Source organism: Thalassophryne amazonica, chromosome 15 (assembly GCF_902500255.1).
Source record: "Thalassophryne amazonica chromosome 15, fThaAma1.1, whole genome shotgun sequence".
In the NCBI taxonomy this organism is placed as follows: domain Eukaryota; kingdom Metazoa; phylum Chordata; class Actinopteri; order Batrachoidiformes; family Batrachoididae; genus Thalassophryne; species Thalassophryne amazonica.
In genome coordinates, this window is record NC_047117.1 from 67,706,963 (window position 1) to 67,720,980 (window position 14,018).

The 14,018-nt window shown below is 40.8% G+C and overlaps 1 protein-coding gene across 1 annotated transcript; it reads left to right on the plus strand.

The window, feature by feature from the left end:
- Positions 1–4,734: 4,734 nt before the first annotated feature.
- Positions 4,735–13,656, plus strand: si:ch211-243a20.4. The gene is made up of 6 exons (XM_034189078.1): positions 4,735–5,003; positions 5,091–5,369; positions 10,685–10,806; positions 12,283–12,411; positions 12,561–12,680; positions 13,352–13,656. The coding sequence occupies exons 1-6, from the start codon at positions 4,919–4,921 to the stop codon at positions 13,412–13,414; spliced, it is 798 nt and encodes a 265-aa protein (XP_034044969.1). The 5' UTR covers positions 4,735–4,918; the 3' UTR covers positions 13,415–13,656.
- The last annotated feature ends 362 nt before the right edge of the window (positions 13,657–14,018 follow it).

A 14,018-nucleotide genomic window follows, 5' to 3' on the forward strand; every position in this document is an offset into this window, starting at 1 on the left:
TTTGTAGTCTGATCCCTGTCCATGTCTGTGGTCCATGTCAGTAGTCTTTGTAGTCTGATCCCTGTCTGTGTCTGTTGTCCATGTTAGTAGTCTTTGTAGTCTGATCCCTGTCTGTGTCTGTGGTCCATGTCAGTAGTCTTTGTAGTCTGATCCCTGTCTGTGTCTGTGGTCCATGTTAGTAGTCTTCGTAGTCTGATCCCTGTCTGTGTCGGTGGTCCATGTCAGGAGTCTTTGTAGTCTGATCTCTGTCTGTGTCTGTGGTCCATGTTAGTAGTCTTTGTAGTCTGATCTCTGTGTCTGTGGTCCATGTTAGTAGTCTTTGTAGTCTGATCCCTGTCCATGTCTGTGGTCCATGTCAGTAGTCTTTGTAGTCTGATCCCTGTCTGTGTCTGTTGTCCATGTTAGTAGTCTTTGTAGTCTGATCCCTGTCTGTGTCTGTGGTCCATGTTAGTAGTCTTTGTGGTCTGTCCCCTGTCTGTGCTGTGGTCCATGTTAGTAGTCTTTCTAGTCTGATCCCTGTCCATGTCTGTGGTCCATGTCAGTAGTCTTTGTAGTCTGATCCCTGTCTGTGTCTGTGGTCCATGTCAGTAGTCTTTGTAGTCTGATCCCTGTCTGTGTCTGTGGTCCATGTTAGTAGTCTTTGTAGTCTGATCCCTGTCTGTGTCTGTGGTCCATGTTAGTAGTCTTTGTGGTCTGATCCCTGTCTGTGTCTGTGGTCTATGTTCGTAGTTTTTGTGGTCTGTCCCCTGTCCGTGTCTGTGGTCCATGTTAGTTGTCTTTGTGGTCTGTCCCCTGTCTGTGTCTGTGGTCCATGTTAGTAGTCTTTGTGGTCTGTCCCCTGTCTGTGTCTGTGGTCCATGTTAGTGGTGTTTGTGATCTGTCCCCTGTCTGTGTCTCTATGTTAGTGTCATTGTATTTCAGTGCTGTGTCCATTATGTGGTTTCCCTGTGTACACTTATTTACATCTTTGAGTTCCATCTTTGAGTTAGTTCTCTGTCTTTTCTTACTTGGTTATTTTGTGCTTCTCCTGTTAGTTTGATTATCATTATGATATGTTTTAGTTTCTAATCACCCCCAGGATTCCGTGAGGTTTATGTCACTTTGTGCTTGTCAGTTTTTGAGCGTTTGTAAGCGTGTCTTGTTTTCCAGGCTCTCCTATTCCTGTGCACTCCACACCTGCAGCTTGTCTGTTTATTTGTGTTTTATTTATTTAAGACTACACTGTTTCCTTTTCCCTTTACCATATTATTCTTTGTCACCTCCTGTACGTTGCTGTGTGTTTGTGTGAGTTTTTGATTGTTTCCTTGACACCTCCTTTGGTTTTTGCTTTCATGACTTCCCTGCATTCCTTGCCCTTCGTTTTACCCAGTTGTTTGTTACCTGTGCTTTGGATTGTGTGTGTTAACTCCTGTGGTGCCGTGCTGGACTCCCTCTGTTTGTTGAATTTCACTCCCTTGGTTTTTTTTTTTTTATAAATTACCTTTGTTTTGCATCTCCATCCTGTGGTATTTGCTGCCTGCATTTTTGGGTTCAGCTCTGCAACTGCTAACCTGACACATGCTGTGGCAGCCACACTGCAGACATTATGCACAGAAAGTTAGAAAATTAGTTGGCTGTTTTGTATTTTTTTTTCAACAAATGAAAGGATAGGGTATGAGGAAATCTATATACAAGCACCCCTGTCACACCTTTTTATGATTATCCAGCGTATGCCGACCATATTAAAAACGTTGACATACGCAGACGTATGTCTAATAAGTTATGGGTAAGTTTTGTATAAGTTAAGGGCATGTTGAAGCACGCTGATATATGGCGAGTACGTCGAAAAATTTTGAGCATGTACAATATTTTTGACGCATGCCAGTGCTCATACATCCCACATACACAGGCAATACATTGTAGGTAAGTTATGTGATTGTTGACACACATTTCTTGTAAGATACTCATAATTCAAAATACATCGATTAAAGCTGTGTATTGATTGGCTAAACAACTGAAAGCTGCTGTCCTCCTGCAGTTCAGACTGTTTCAAATATTAAAACCATTCACACACTGAGTAAATATAAAGTCTCAATCTTACCTGTTTGTTTCAGTCGGATTCATCATCACAGCCTGATGAAAACCTATCCCCATAAAGCTGTTGTGTGGGCCGCCAGAAGAGGAGGTACTGCTGGCCCGCCACCAGAGGGCGCCTGCCTGAAGTGCAGGCTTCAGGCACGAGAGGGCACTGCCGCCATGGACACAGCCGGGGTTGACAGCTGTCACTCATCAACTCATGACAGCTGTCACCCATCTCCACTTCATCAATCCACTCCATAAAAGCCAGACGTCATCTCCACCTCACTGCCGAGATATCATCTACCTGTGAAGGTAATATTCTCTGCTGTATCTGAACTTAACACTGACTTTATAGTCTGAACTTCTTTGCAGCCGTTTTCCTGTGGGTGTTGCCTTATCTGTGGGATTGGCGTTTTGGTGTGATCAGCGACGGCTTCGCTTCACACCCCAACCAGATAAGTGGTTAACAGGAGCTGCATGAGTGTGTGATTAGAGGTGGAGGTGACTTTCCACCTTCTGACTGTTTTTGTTACTGGGTGTGCACACACCCACATCTCACTGTTTGTGCTCCTCGCCAGCAGTACCAGATCCGACAGTCGGTGACGGTGATCACCTGGTAATTCGGGACTTGGCGGCTCCAGTATTCACCAGGTTCGGTGGCGGCGGAAATCGTGTGGTTCCGGCTCTTCTCAGGACAGACGTCTTCTATCCTTGAGCCTGCCCACACGTCACCTTTGTGTATTGACTGCTATCAGATTCTGAGATTGTCTGTATATTCGTTGTGCACATTCACAACATTAAATTGTTACCTTTTGGCTCATCTATTGACCGTTCATTTTCGCCCCCTGTTGTGGGTCCGTGTCACTACACTTTCCCCAACAAAAGTGTCCTGATTTTGGAAAACAATGTCTGAAAATACTTTAGTTCCTTGTCATGGCTGAAGAAACGTAGTGTTGACATATGACAACACTGGATTACTACCCAGTCATTAACCACCATATTACAAAACTGTCAAAGAATGCCTGCAAGTAGCAGAAGAGGCCACACGTGAAGTAGGTCCAGAGTATGTCAATGCAACTTTCAACATGGGGGTTTGTATGAGGGCATACTCTCTGATCTGAACAAGAAAGCTGTGGACATAATTCAAAATGTAGTTGATTTTATACAAAGACCGCTTTCATTTGGTGTCTTATGGTAACTCTTTATGTTATGCGGAATAAAATATCAGATTTCATAATCAGACATTTTCTTTTGGCTAGAGTAGCTTAATAAAAGTGCTCATATGTCATAGTGCATCCCAGTATTTTTACTGTTACCAGTTATTTTTGTAATTTAGACATCCTAAGCTTTCTAATGATACCAAATTTATAGGGTTATGTAGTTGCACATGGGACCATGCTGGACCATGGCCTATTATAGATCTGCATTGGGATTTGTCAGAAGTTTTACACCTGCAATGATCCATGTCTGTGTTTGTCCTTGTCCTCTGTCTCCCTCTTTTGATCATTCCTGGTTTTGGTTCTCTGTGTTGTCGCTGTTCTGTTCTTGTGCACATCCTGCTTTATTTTGTTCCTGTTGCTACTGTGTTTTTCTAGCTTTCTTCCTGTGTCTCTCCTCAGCTGTTTTTCATCAGTGATTTCCCTCGCCTGTCTCCTATTTGTGTAATCCCCTCTGTTATTTAAACCCTGTAATCTCTTCACTCCCTTGTTTGAATGTTAGTGCTTTGTTGCTTTATTCTTGCCAGAACTTTCTGTGTTTCCTTGTGTGACTTCTTGTCGCCAAACCTCGCTTCCTTGAGTGTGTGTTGGTTTTACCTGCCGTATTTGGACATCTTGGCCAGTAGACTGCTTTGTGTGTTTTTGGACCTTTTTCTGTCTCCTGTCACTTCCTTCACGGAAACTGCCGCCATCATTGGACTGATCTCCTGTGTTTTGACCTGCTCCTGCAGGAGTCGATAAAGATTGTGTTTTTGCATATTCCTGTGTGTTCTCTGCGCTGGGGTCTAAACCATCCTCCACCCTTGACAATGCCAGATACCACAACTCCAGATCTGCATGGACAAATGTGCTCACAACACCTGATGTTCCCAAACAGTCTCCCAGGAAAGTAATAACTAGGACCGACTCTGCTTCTGACAGGATCAGGTGTGCTCAGAGCAGCAAAGTGGGAGATTATAACCCAGAATGACAACCATTTAAGCATCTGGGGAACTGGAATTAATGGAGCTATTTTTCTTACTTTTTGCATGCAGCTTCCAAAGATATATAGTTTTAAAATCCCCCCAACCCCCAAAAAAGTAAATTTTGAACATAAGGAACCTGACTAACATTACTGCAGTCAAGCAGTCATACATCTGGTTCCCATTAACAGACACTTTGTCAGTTTGAACAGAATTACTGTCTCCTTCTCTGTCTGCCTGCCTTCAAAAAAAAAAAAAAAAAATCACGAGATGTGCTTCTGACTCTTCCGCTTGCTTTTGTTTCTCCAACACTGTCTCACAGTGGAGAAAAACCAATACTGCACGTCCTTTCGCAAGTCCAGGCTGACATGCCAAAAATAATGCAACCACAGCGGCCTCATAACACAAAGTTGTTAATCTGACTGGTTGCTGTTTTGAGTTTGCTGATTATGAGTGCTTGGCATTTCAATATTTTATATGACAGTGGTTTTGGCTGTTTTCGTTGAAGCAGGCGGACATCTCGAGAGTTGACAGTGAGGCTGTTGATAAATAGAACATTTTTGAGGAAGTGTCTTTTCAGGAAATCCAACACTATGTGGAAACAAACTGAAAGAGAAGGCGCACAATGAAAGACGAGTGAAGAAGGCATCAGAATTTAGTCATATAAAAACAAAAACTAGCATGGAATCTCATGGATTTTCCTTCTTGTTTTCTTGGATATATGTGTTTTTCAATTTGGCTCTATGTGCAGGAATGAAAGCACCACGTAAGCAATTGATATGTGACGTTCAGGCTTCTTGTTATATGTTGAGATATTATGTACTTTCACCTCTGTGTTTTTATTTTCTCACAGGCATATCAGTGCTGGAAAACAGGGTCTTTGTGGCCGTTGCTGGCGAAAGTCTCACCGTTAACTATGAGCTGCTCACACCGGCAAACCATAGTGGAGGCACCTTGATATGTTTGGCTCCTGATAATAATGTGATCCATGATTATGAAGTCTCCCAGACTGGAATAATTGGAAAAAAGACGAAACACAGTGTGTCTCTGACAAACCTGAAGAATTCTTCTTCAGGAGAGTATCAGTGCACATATAAAACAGCCCGTGCTTACTGGTTTCTTCTAGTAAGAGGTGAGTAAGAAACACAGATGACAGTTGTAAGGATTTTTAAAACATGAGGTAATGGTAGATGTGGGCATAGAGACATCAAAAGTATGGAAATCTGACACTTGACCCCAATTACCTTGATCTTCATCCAAATGATTGACATCTGGCTGACCTTGCCAAGGCAATTCTGCAATCAACCCAAGTGTTGAGCCAAATTTTGTCCAAATTACATAAAAGAAAAAAAAAATCAGATCAAATTGCTTCACCTTGATATTTGCCAGAATGAATTATTTAAGGGCAATTTCCGGGTCAACCGTCACTGGCTTATGGTGTTTGGCAGAGCTCAGCAAAATCACCTGGGAGGAGTATGACATTAAATAGACCACCGGGCATGACCTTGGCCCCAGTGAGTAAAAGACTAACATTTAGTAAATTTGATTTTGAGTGGTCATTACAGTTGTACGTAAACGTCTGGGCACCCCTGATGATTTCCATGATTTTCCTTTATAAATCATTGGTTGTTTGGATCAGCAATTTCAGTTAATTATATCCTATAGCACACAAACACAGTGATATTTGAGAAGTGAAATGAAGTCTATAGGATTTACAGAAAGTGTTGTGTGTGGGCCGCCAGAAGAGGAGGTACTGCTGGCCCACCACCACTGGGCGCCCTGCCTGAAGTGCGGGCTTCAGGCACGAGAGGGCGCTGCCGCCACGGACACAGCCGGGGGTGACAGCTGTCACTCATTATCTCTTGACAGCTGTCACCCATCTACTCAACATCATCTCACTCCATAAAGACCAGACGTCATCTCCACCTCGTTGCCGAGATATTGTACTTCATTGGAGGTAATATACTCAGCCGTTTGTGTTTTACACATCAATCTGTATATTGTGAGTCTTTGCAGGAGTACCTGTTATCCTCTGTCTGCAGGAGCTGATTGAGTGCTGGACTGCACTCTTTTTCCCTGAGGAATCACTGCGGTACTCTGCTACATATTGAGTGAGAGGTGGAGGTGGCATTCCCACCGTTGTTGTTACGGGGTGTACACACACCCACACTTGACTGTCTTTGTTCTTCGCCAGCAGTACCAGATCCGACAGTCGGGGACGGTGATCACCTGGGAATTCGGGACTTGGCGGCTCCAGTATTCACCAGGTTCGGTGGCGGCGGAAATCGTGTGGTTCCGGCTCTTCTCAGGACAGACGTCTTCTATCCTCGAGCCTGCCCACACGTCACCTTTGTGGATTGACTGTAATCATATTCTGAGATTGTCTGTATGTTCGTTGTGCACCTTCACAACATTAAATTGTTCATTTTTGGCTCATCTATTGACCATTCATTTGCGCCCCCTGTTGTGGGTCCGTGTCACTACACTTTCACAACAGAAAGTATGTTATAATTCTTTAAACAAAATTAGGCAGGTTCATAAATTTGGGCACACCAACAGAAAAGATACATCAATATTTAGTAGATCCTCCTTTTGCAGAAATAACAGCCTCTAAAAGCTTCCTATAGCTTCCAAAGAGAGTCTGGATTCTGGTTGAAGGTATTTTAGGCCATTCTTATTTACAAAACATCTCAGGTTTGTTGGTTTCCGAGCATGGACAGCCCGCTTAAAATCACACCACAGATTTTCAACAATATTCAGGTCTGGGGACTGAGTTGGCCATTCCAGAATGTTGTACTAGTTCCTCTGCATGAATGCCTTAGTAGGTTTTGAGCAGTGTTTAGGGTCATGGTCTTGTTGAAAGATCCAGCCCCGGCGCAACTTCAACTTTGTCACTGATTCATGAACATTGTTCTCAAGAATCTGCTGATATTAACTGTAATCCATGTGACTCTCAACTTTAACAATATTCCCAGTATCTGCACTGGCCACACAGCCACACAGCATAATGGAACCACCTCCAAATTTTACTGAAGGTAGCAAGCATTTTTCTTGGAATGCTTGTTCTGTTCTTTTTCAGCCATGCATACTGCCCCTTATGTCCAATTAACTCAATTTTAGTTTCATCAGTCCACAGCACCTTATTCCAAAATGAAGCTGGCTTGTCCAGATGTGCTTTAGCATACCTCAAGTGACTCTTTTTGTGGTGTGTACACAGAAAAGGCTTCCTCTACATTACAGCATCATACAGCATCTCCTTGTGCAAAGTGAGCTGTATAGTTGAACGATGCACAGAGACACTATCTGCAGCAAGATCATGTTGTAGGTCTTTGGAGCAGGTCTGTGGGTTGACTATGACTGTTCTCACCATCCTTTGCTTTAGCTTATCTGAGATTTTTGTTGGCCTGCCACTTCAGGCCTTAACTAGTACTGTGCCTGTGGTCTTCCATTTCCTCACTATGTTCCTCACAGTGGAAACTGACAGCTGAAATCTCTAAGATAGCTTTTTGTATCCTTCCCCTAAACCATGATGTTGAACAATCTTTGTTTTTGTTTGTTTTCAGGTAATTTGAGAGTTGTTTAGAGACTCCCATGTTGTCACTCATTAGAAGAGATGCAAAGAGGTGAAACATTTGCAAATGGCCACCTTAAATGCCCTTTCTCATGATTGAATTCACCTGTGTAAGGAGGTCAAGGGTCAGTGAGTGTACCAAACCAATTTTGTGTTCCAATAGTTAGTGCTACATGTATTCAAATCATTAAAATGACAAGGGTGCCCAAATTTATGCACCTGCCCAATTTTGTTTAAATAATTATTGCACACTTTCTGTAAATACTAGAAACTTCATTTCACTTCTCAAATATCAGTGTGTTCTTCTGCTGTATGATATATTTAACAGAAATTTCTGATCCAGACAACCAATGATTTATAAAGGAAAATCATGGAAATTATCAGGGGTGCCCAAACTTTTGCATACAACTGTACATGAGCTCTCCTCGATATGTGTTTGAAATTTGATGTAAACTGGAGTAACAAACTAAAATTTCAACCACTGACTCCAATTACCTTGAACCCAATATTTGACCTTTGATAATTCTGATATCACCTGGGTAATTCCAAATGCACCTGCATATGCATGACACCTTTGCTGGGCATGGGAATAAAAATAAAATAAATATTCAGAATTTTGAGTTTTGACCCAATGACCTTGACCTATGCTAAAACTATCCCTATAAGGGCAGTTCTAGGTTTGATCATAATCTACATATAAAGTTTGGGTGAAATCAGCCACAGCACCTGGTAGGAATAGGAGGAAGAATGGACAAGCGTTCTTCAAACCGCAGTATGCTTTCTAAGTCAAGACATAGGTCACTATTTTACACCTGGCACAATCAGTGCACTGTGAAACACAAATGTCATCACTAGTTTCAAACTAATGCAGTTGTTGTTGTTTTCAGTCCCAACATCACGTTGTTTGAGAGAGTGGTCCTGTGGGCATTTGCTGTTTTCATTGAGCGGCAAGATTTTGTTTTCCCCATCTTGTGATATTTATCACTTTTAGCATTGTGTGACTCTTCAAAACACAAGCAAACATACACATCACCTGCTCCTCCATCTGCTTCACCTCAGGGAGCTTTGGTGGATGGGTGCTGCTCCCAAAACTGATCTGCTTCTGAGCAAAACATTTTTTTAATCAGAAAACCTCTCGTTAGGGAGCCTACAGAGTCCACCACTTAAAGACCACTGAGGCCATGGACTGTTGATCCTCAAGTTATGGTCCTATACAGTATTTCAAAAAGATGGGTAATTGAAACGTTTTCAGCCTGACACAGAAAAAGTAAGATGTGGGTTTCAACATTTCTGTTGAAAATGTGTCAAATTTTAACTCGGTGTGTGCAAAATTACAGACACAATATTCAGTGGAGTAGAATGGCAAAATGAACAACACTGGTGGGCATGCTGTGGTTCAGTATATAATGAAAATGGGAATGCCTCCGAAGGCGATCCATGAGGACACGGTAATGACATGAGGGGAGGATGCCCCGTCTTATGCTACAGTTAAATGCTGGTGAGCTGAATTCAAGAGGGGTAGAACAACCATCAAAAATGGAGCAAGATCAGGAACACCCAGAAATGCCACCTCAACTGATATCATCCAGAGGATCCATGATATGGTCCTTGCTGATACATAGCCAGTACTATAAGCATTGTCCAGTAAAGAGTTCATTCGGTTCTGACAGAAGAACAGTGAATGACTAAACTTTCAGCACAATGAGTCCCAAGGCTTCTCCCAGCCGAACAGAAACACACGAGGTTACAGATGTCCAGGGAGATTCTTCAGCTTTTTGAGGAAGATCCCCATAATTTCATGCGATGGTTCGTGCCCATGTGCGAGACCTGGGTCCATCACTTTGAACAACATTCCAACAGAGTCCAAACAAGAGTCGAAAAAATGGAAGCATGTGGGTTGTCCCCTACTGAAGAAAACCAAAGCTGTCTCATCTGCTGGAAAGGCCATGGCCTCTGTCTTCCAGGATATTGAGCGCATCATAATGGTGGACTATCTCCAAAAGGTACAGATCATCAATGGGCCTATGATGCTTTCCTGTTGCGACAAGTATAGGAGAAAATAAAGCAGAAGTGGTGTGGAATGCCCCGCTGAGATGTTCTTTCACCAGGATAATGCTCCGGTCGAAATGTGGGTCATCGTAATGGCTGCCATTCATGAACATGGCTTCAAACTTGTTCTGCACCCACCTTATTCCCCTGATTTGGCTTTTTTGGACTTCTGTCTGTTTCCAAACATGAAAATCCATCTTGCTGTGACTCATTGTAATACTGATGTCTATATGCAGTGGATGACTTCCTGGAGCTCCAGGATTAGATCTTCCATGAGAAAGGTATTACGGCACACTGGAGAAAGTGTGCAGACTTACATGGGGATTACTTTTCAATCATCCCTAAATTAGAAGTGAGATGTAGATGTGGGCTTCAGTACAATACAATTATGGACGGTATGGATTTAGTCATGCTGGTACTAAAATGGGTTCACTGATCTGATATTTTGGAAATTCAGTCCAATATTGGCCAAAATTACTGGATCAAAAATCAGAAATTAAAAACAAACAAAAAAGCAATCCAGACAAATTTATTTGTTTGCAGATTAGGTGTTTTAAGACAGGGTTGAAAAGGGTTTTGGATTGGCATCTGTTCCAGTGTCAGTATCACAGTGGACATGAAACAGTGGTATTGTGCCAATCTACACAAGCAGATTTTTTTTTTCTTCTGTTAGTCTCAACATATGCATGCGTATTCCATCTATCCCCAGTATCTCTGAAATGTTTGCTTTGCAGATGAGGAATTTATCAGCCCAACATCTGCTGTCAAGTCACGTTACTGACACAGACCGACTGTGGTGAATTTGTGTGCGTGTGTGTGTTTTCCAGATGAGGGCTACAAGGAGCACATGCACTGGGATTGCACAGAATATATCACTTTGGGTATCTGCAGTGGTGTGCTGCTCATTTTCAGTGTGGTTGGCTCAGTTTATGTCTACAGAGGACAAGTGGTAAGATACTGAGAAACAGCACTTTCTTTTGTGACACAATGTGGTAATATGACAGATGTATCAGTAATAGAAAAAGTACTTCCATTCCATTCTGATGCAAAAGTCTGGGTCTGAGCTACCAAAATCACACTCAGGTTCAACATGTTATCTTCGAGTCTGGTCCTAAATTAAGAGAGATTTATCAGGTTATGCTTGTTTTAATTAGCTGTCTAAGAGAAAATCACGTAGAAAAGAGAAGTTAGCTGGATGACCGACTCCGATTTATATGAAATTTTCACCATATACACTTCAAGTAGATTGATTAGGAATGACAAAGTTAGTATTTCCACCAGGCAATATTGTACTTGAATTTTTGGTCAATTCAAAATTTGATGTCAAAATGGCCTCAGATTGCGTTACATTAAAAATATAGTAAAAATGGCCAACTTTGAAAAGTGTGTGATTCCTCATGCGGGGTGCCAGTGACCTTCAAAAACCTCTGTTCATTCTGTGGCATACTTTCTTACATTTCTGTAATTGACACTTTTTGAATCCTATAGGTGAGGACTTTCAGGGCCAAATCTGGGTGAGCGGGAAATTTGAAATTTCTGATAAATCAGTACATTTTCTGATTATTTCAGCAAATAAGATGTGCTTTCCTGTGTTTTCCAGTACGCATAATCAATTTATGCGGTTATTTTGGTGATTAGAGGTCAAGGTCATTGATAAAGGTCATTGTCATTGTCTTCAAATTTTACAATTTTTCATATATCGTTGGTGCTTAACAGGACATTTTAGCACCTGAACTTATAAAATTTAGTTTGTGACTACATCAATTGATAGAACATATTGTTAGCATAAAGTTAATTGCTAACATGCACAGTTTTAAGTATCTTCGTATTCCATGGTGGTTTCATTTCAAAGCAGCGACATGGTATGTCATTGCCTTGGTAAACTGACACAAAATGTATATTAGCTTTATCAGTTTTAGGAGACAAATTATTCTTGCACAATGCTACCATAATTTCCGGACTATAGAGCGCACCTGAATATAAAGTGCACCCACCAATTTTTTAAAAAAAAGAAAAGAAATTGTACATAAATAGGCTGCACTTATCTATAAATCACGGATCTCCATGTTGTAACATGATATTTACACAGAAAAATGTTAGAGTTTTTAAACTTTTAATTAAATACGTACTGTAAATGCTTTTTTTCTGACGTGCCCATCATCCACTGCACACACGGTATCTTGCAGCGCCTACCGCTCCACACGGAGAACTGAGTACCAGTAATTTTAAGCAAGATAATAAGCAGATAAGCAAGCAAAAACAGATGCCAAATGGAATCACAGCCTCCACGTCAAAGTAGTGACTGAATCGAGCCACAAAAAACAAGACGGTCTCTGAGCTGTACAACTCTGCTATTAAACAAACAAAAACTTTTTTGTGCTAATGTTACTGCAATTGTTCTGATGGATTTGATTATCTTTGTCAGAGTAAGAAGGATGCAAAATGTTCCACAAATGGTCAAAACACATCAGTGAACAGAGTTGAAAGCACGGAGAGCGAGACAGCAGAAGGCAACTTGGACGAAGTGACATCTCCATCTACATCTTTCTATGCTGTGAGCATCGTTCTACTCGTCCTGACACACTTTCTTCCACTTGATTAAATTCTACACATTCAGTCCTTATCGACATCAATTTTGAATTCATATTAAAAAAAAAAAAAAAACATTGAAATGACAAAGTGGTGTGTGTGAAATTCCATCAGAGTCTGGAGCCTCGGCCTCAGTCCGTCTACCAAGTTTTGGATCACTCTGCTGCCACCAGAAAGCCGGAAACAGACAGACAAAGGAAACCGAAGCCCAAACCAAAGAGTGTCCACGGAACAGTCAGTGGAAACTTCAATTCATCACCACATTTTGCATTAATATAATAATTATTATTATTATTAGCAGTGGTGGACACAGTTTACCTAAAATCAGCTCACAGCTAATTAGCAAAACTAACTTTTTATCATTAGCGCATTAGCATTTCAGCAAACTATGAAAACTATTAGCGGACCAGTTAGCTATTAAGTTTAGTTCATCTAACTTTAAGTCTGCAAATAATTTTTTTGAATGACACTTAATGGTCAAAGATGTTTGTAAAAGCTAATCATGCGTTTGTCCCTGTTGGACCTTTATGCACTAATCTAGTATCAAAATTAACACATTGCATGAAAATAGCAAGCATTACCCCTAGGAGATGGAGGAGCAGGAGGTCAATGCATTGGTTATCAAAATCATTTTCCATGTGTATTTTCATTTCTTAATATTTCTTATGCTTTTGCCCACACTGATGTTATATGCCCATAATTCAGCTTCAGCTAAATGCTGTAGCAGTTTATCTGTTTGGCATAGTCATAGTTAATTTTTGTGTTAGTGGATTTGTTGCTATAAAAGCTAACTTTAAGGTTAGCTGTGCCCACTACTGATTATTAGAAAACAAATGTATACAATAGCAACATCAGCCAGGCAAAACATGCATTCAGTGACCTGTATTCCTCTCTACTCATGACAGGTGGACCAAAGCACGCACCATCAAGACAAAGGCATACTGGACTCTGTTTACGAGAACTTGTGAATTCTAAAAATGAATTCCTCACATCCTGACAGTTGAGCGTCCTACTTTACTGTGTCATGATGACCTGTCACCAACTTTAGAAGAGAAAATAAATGTGTACCTGTCATCTGCTTCAGTCTAAGATGTATAAGAGCCCATTTATACTGAAAAATAAATAGATGAAATGTTATCAAGGGTAAAATACACTTGGTATTTCACACATTTTAATTTGTTTATTTCAAATAATAAAAAAATAAATAAAAAATTCTAAAATTATCAACCTTGAACTCAAATTGAAAGCAAATCTCAACAACTAATTCTAAATGAATTAAACATATGAAAGCCAAGATGATGGGTTGCATTAGTAGATTTAGACTTAGACTTGTTTTATTGTTATTCAATAAAAAAAACATCACTGATGCTGTCACAGAACGAAATATCAGTGCACTGCATGAATAAATAAAAACAGAATAAAAGCACAGAATAAAAGTCCAAGGTGTGTGATAGTGATAAATTGGGCTTGAAAAGAAAAACTATCGATAACTGTCTCTGTATCCATATATACACAACATACAATAAATAAATGAAGGACATGGGATATTGCACATATGAAGATGCTACAAGT

Coding starts and splice junctions, on each gene's coding strand:
- si:ch211-243a20.4 (XM_034189078.1), top strand. CDS start 4,919: ATGGAATCTCATGGATTTTCCTTCTTGTTTTCTTGGATATATGTGTTT. Junction 5,004..5,090: donor TGCAGGAATGAAAGCACCAC/GTAAGCAATTGA, acceptor ATTTTCTCACAG/GCATATCAGTGCTGGAAAAC. Junction 12,681..13,351: donor CAAAGAGTGTCCACGGAACA/GTCAGTGGAAAC, acceptor TACTCATGACAG/GTGGACCAAAGCACGCACCA.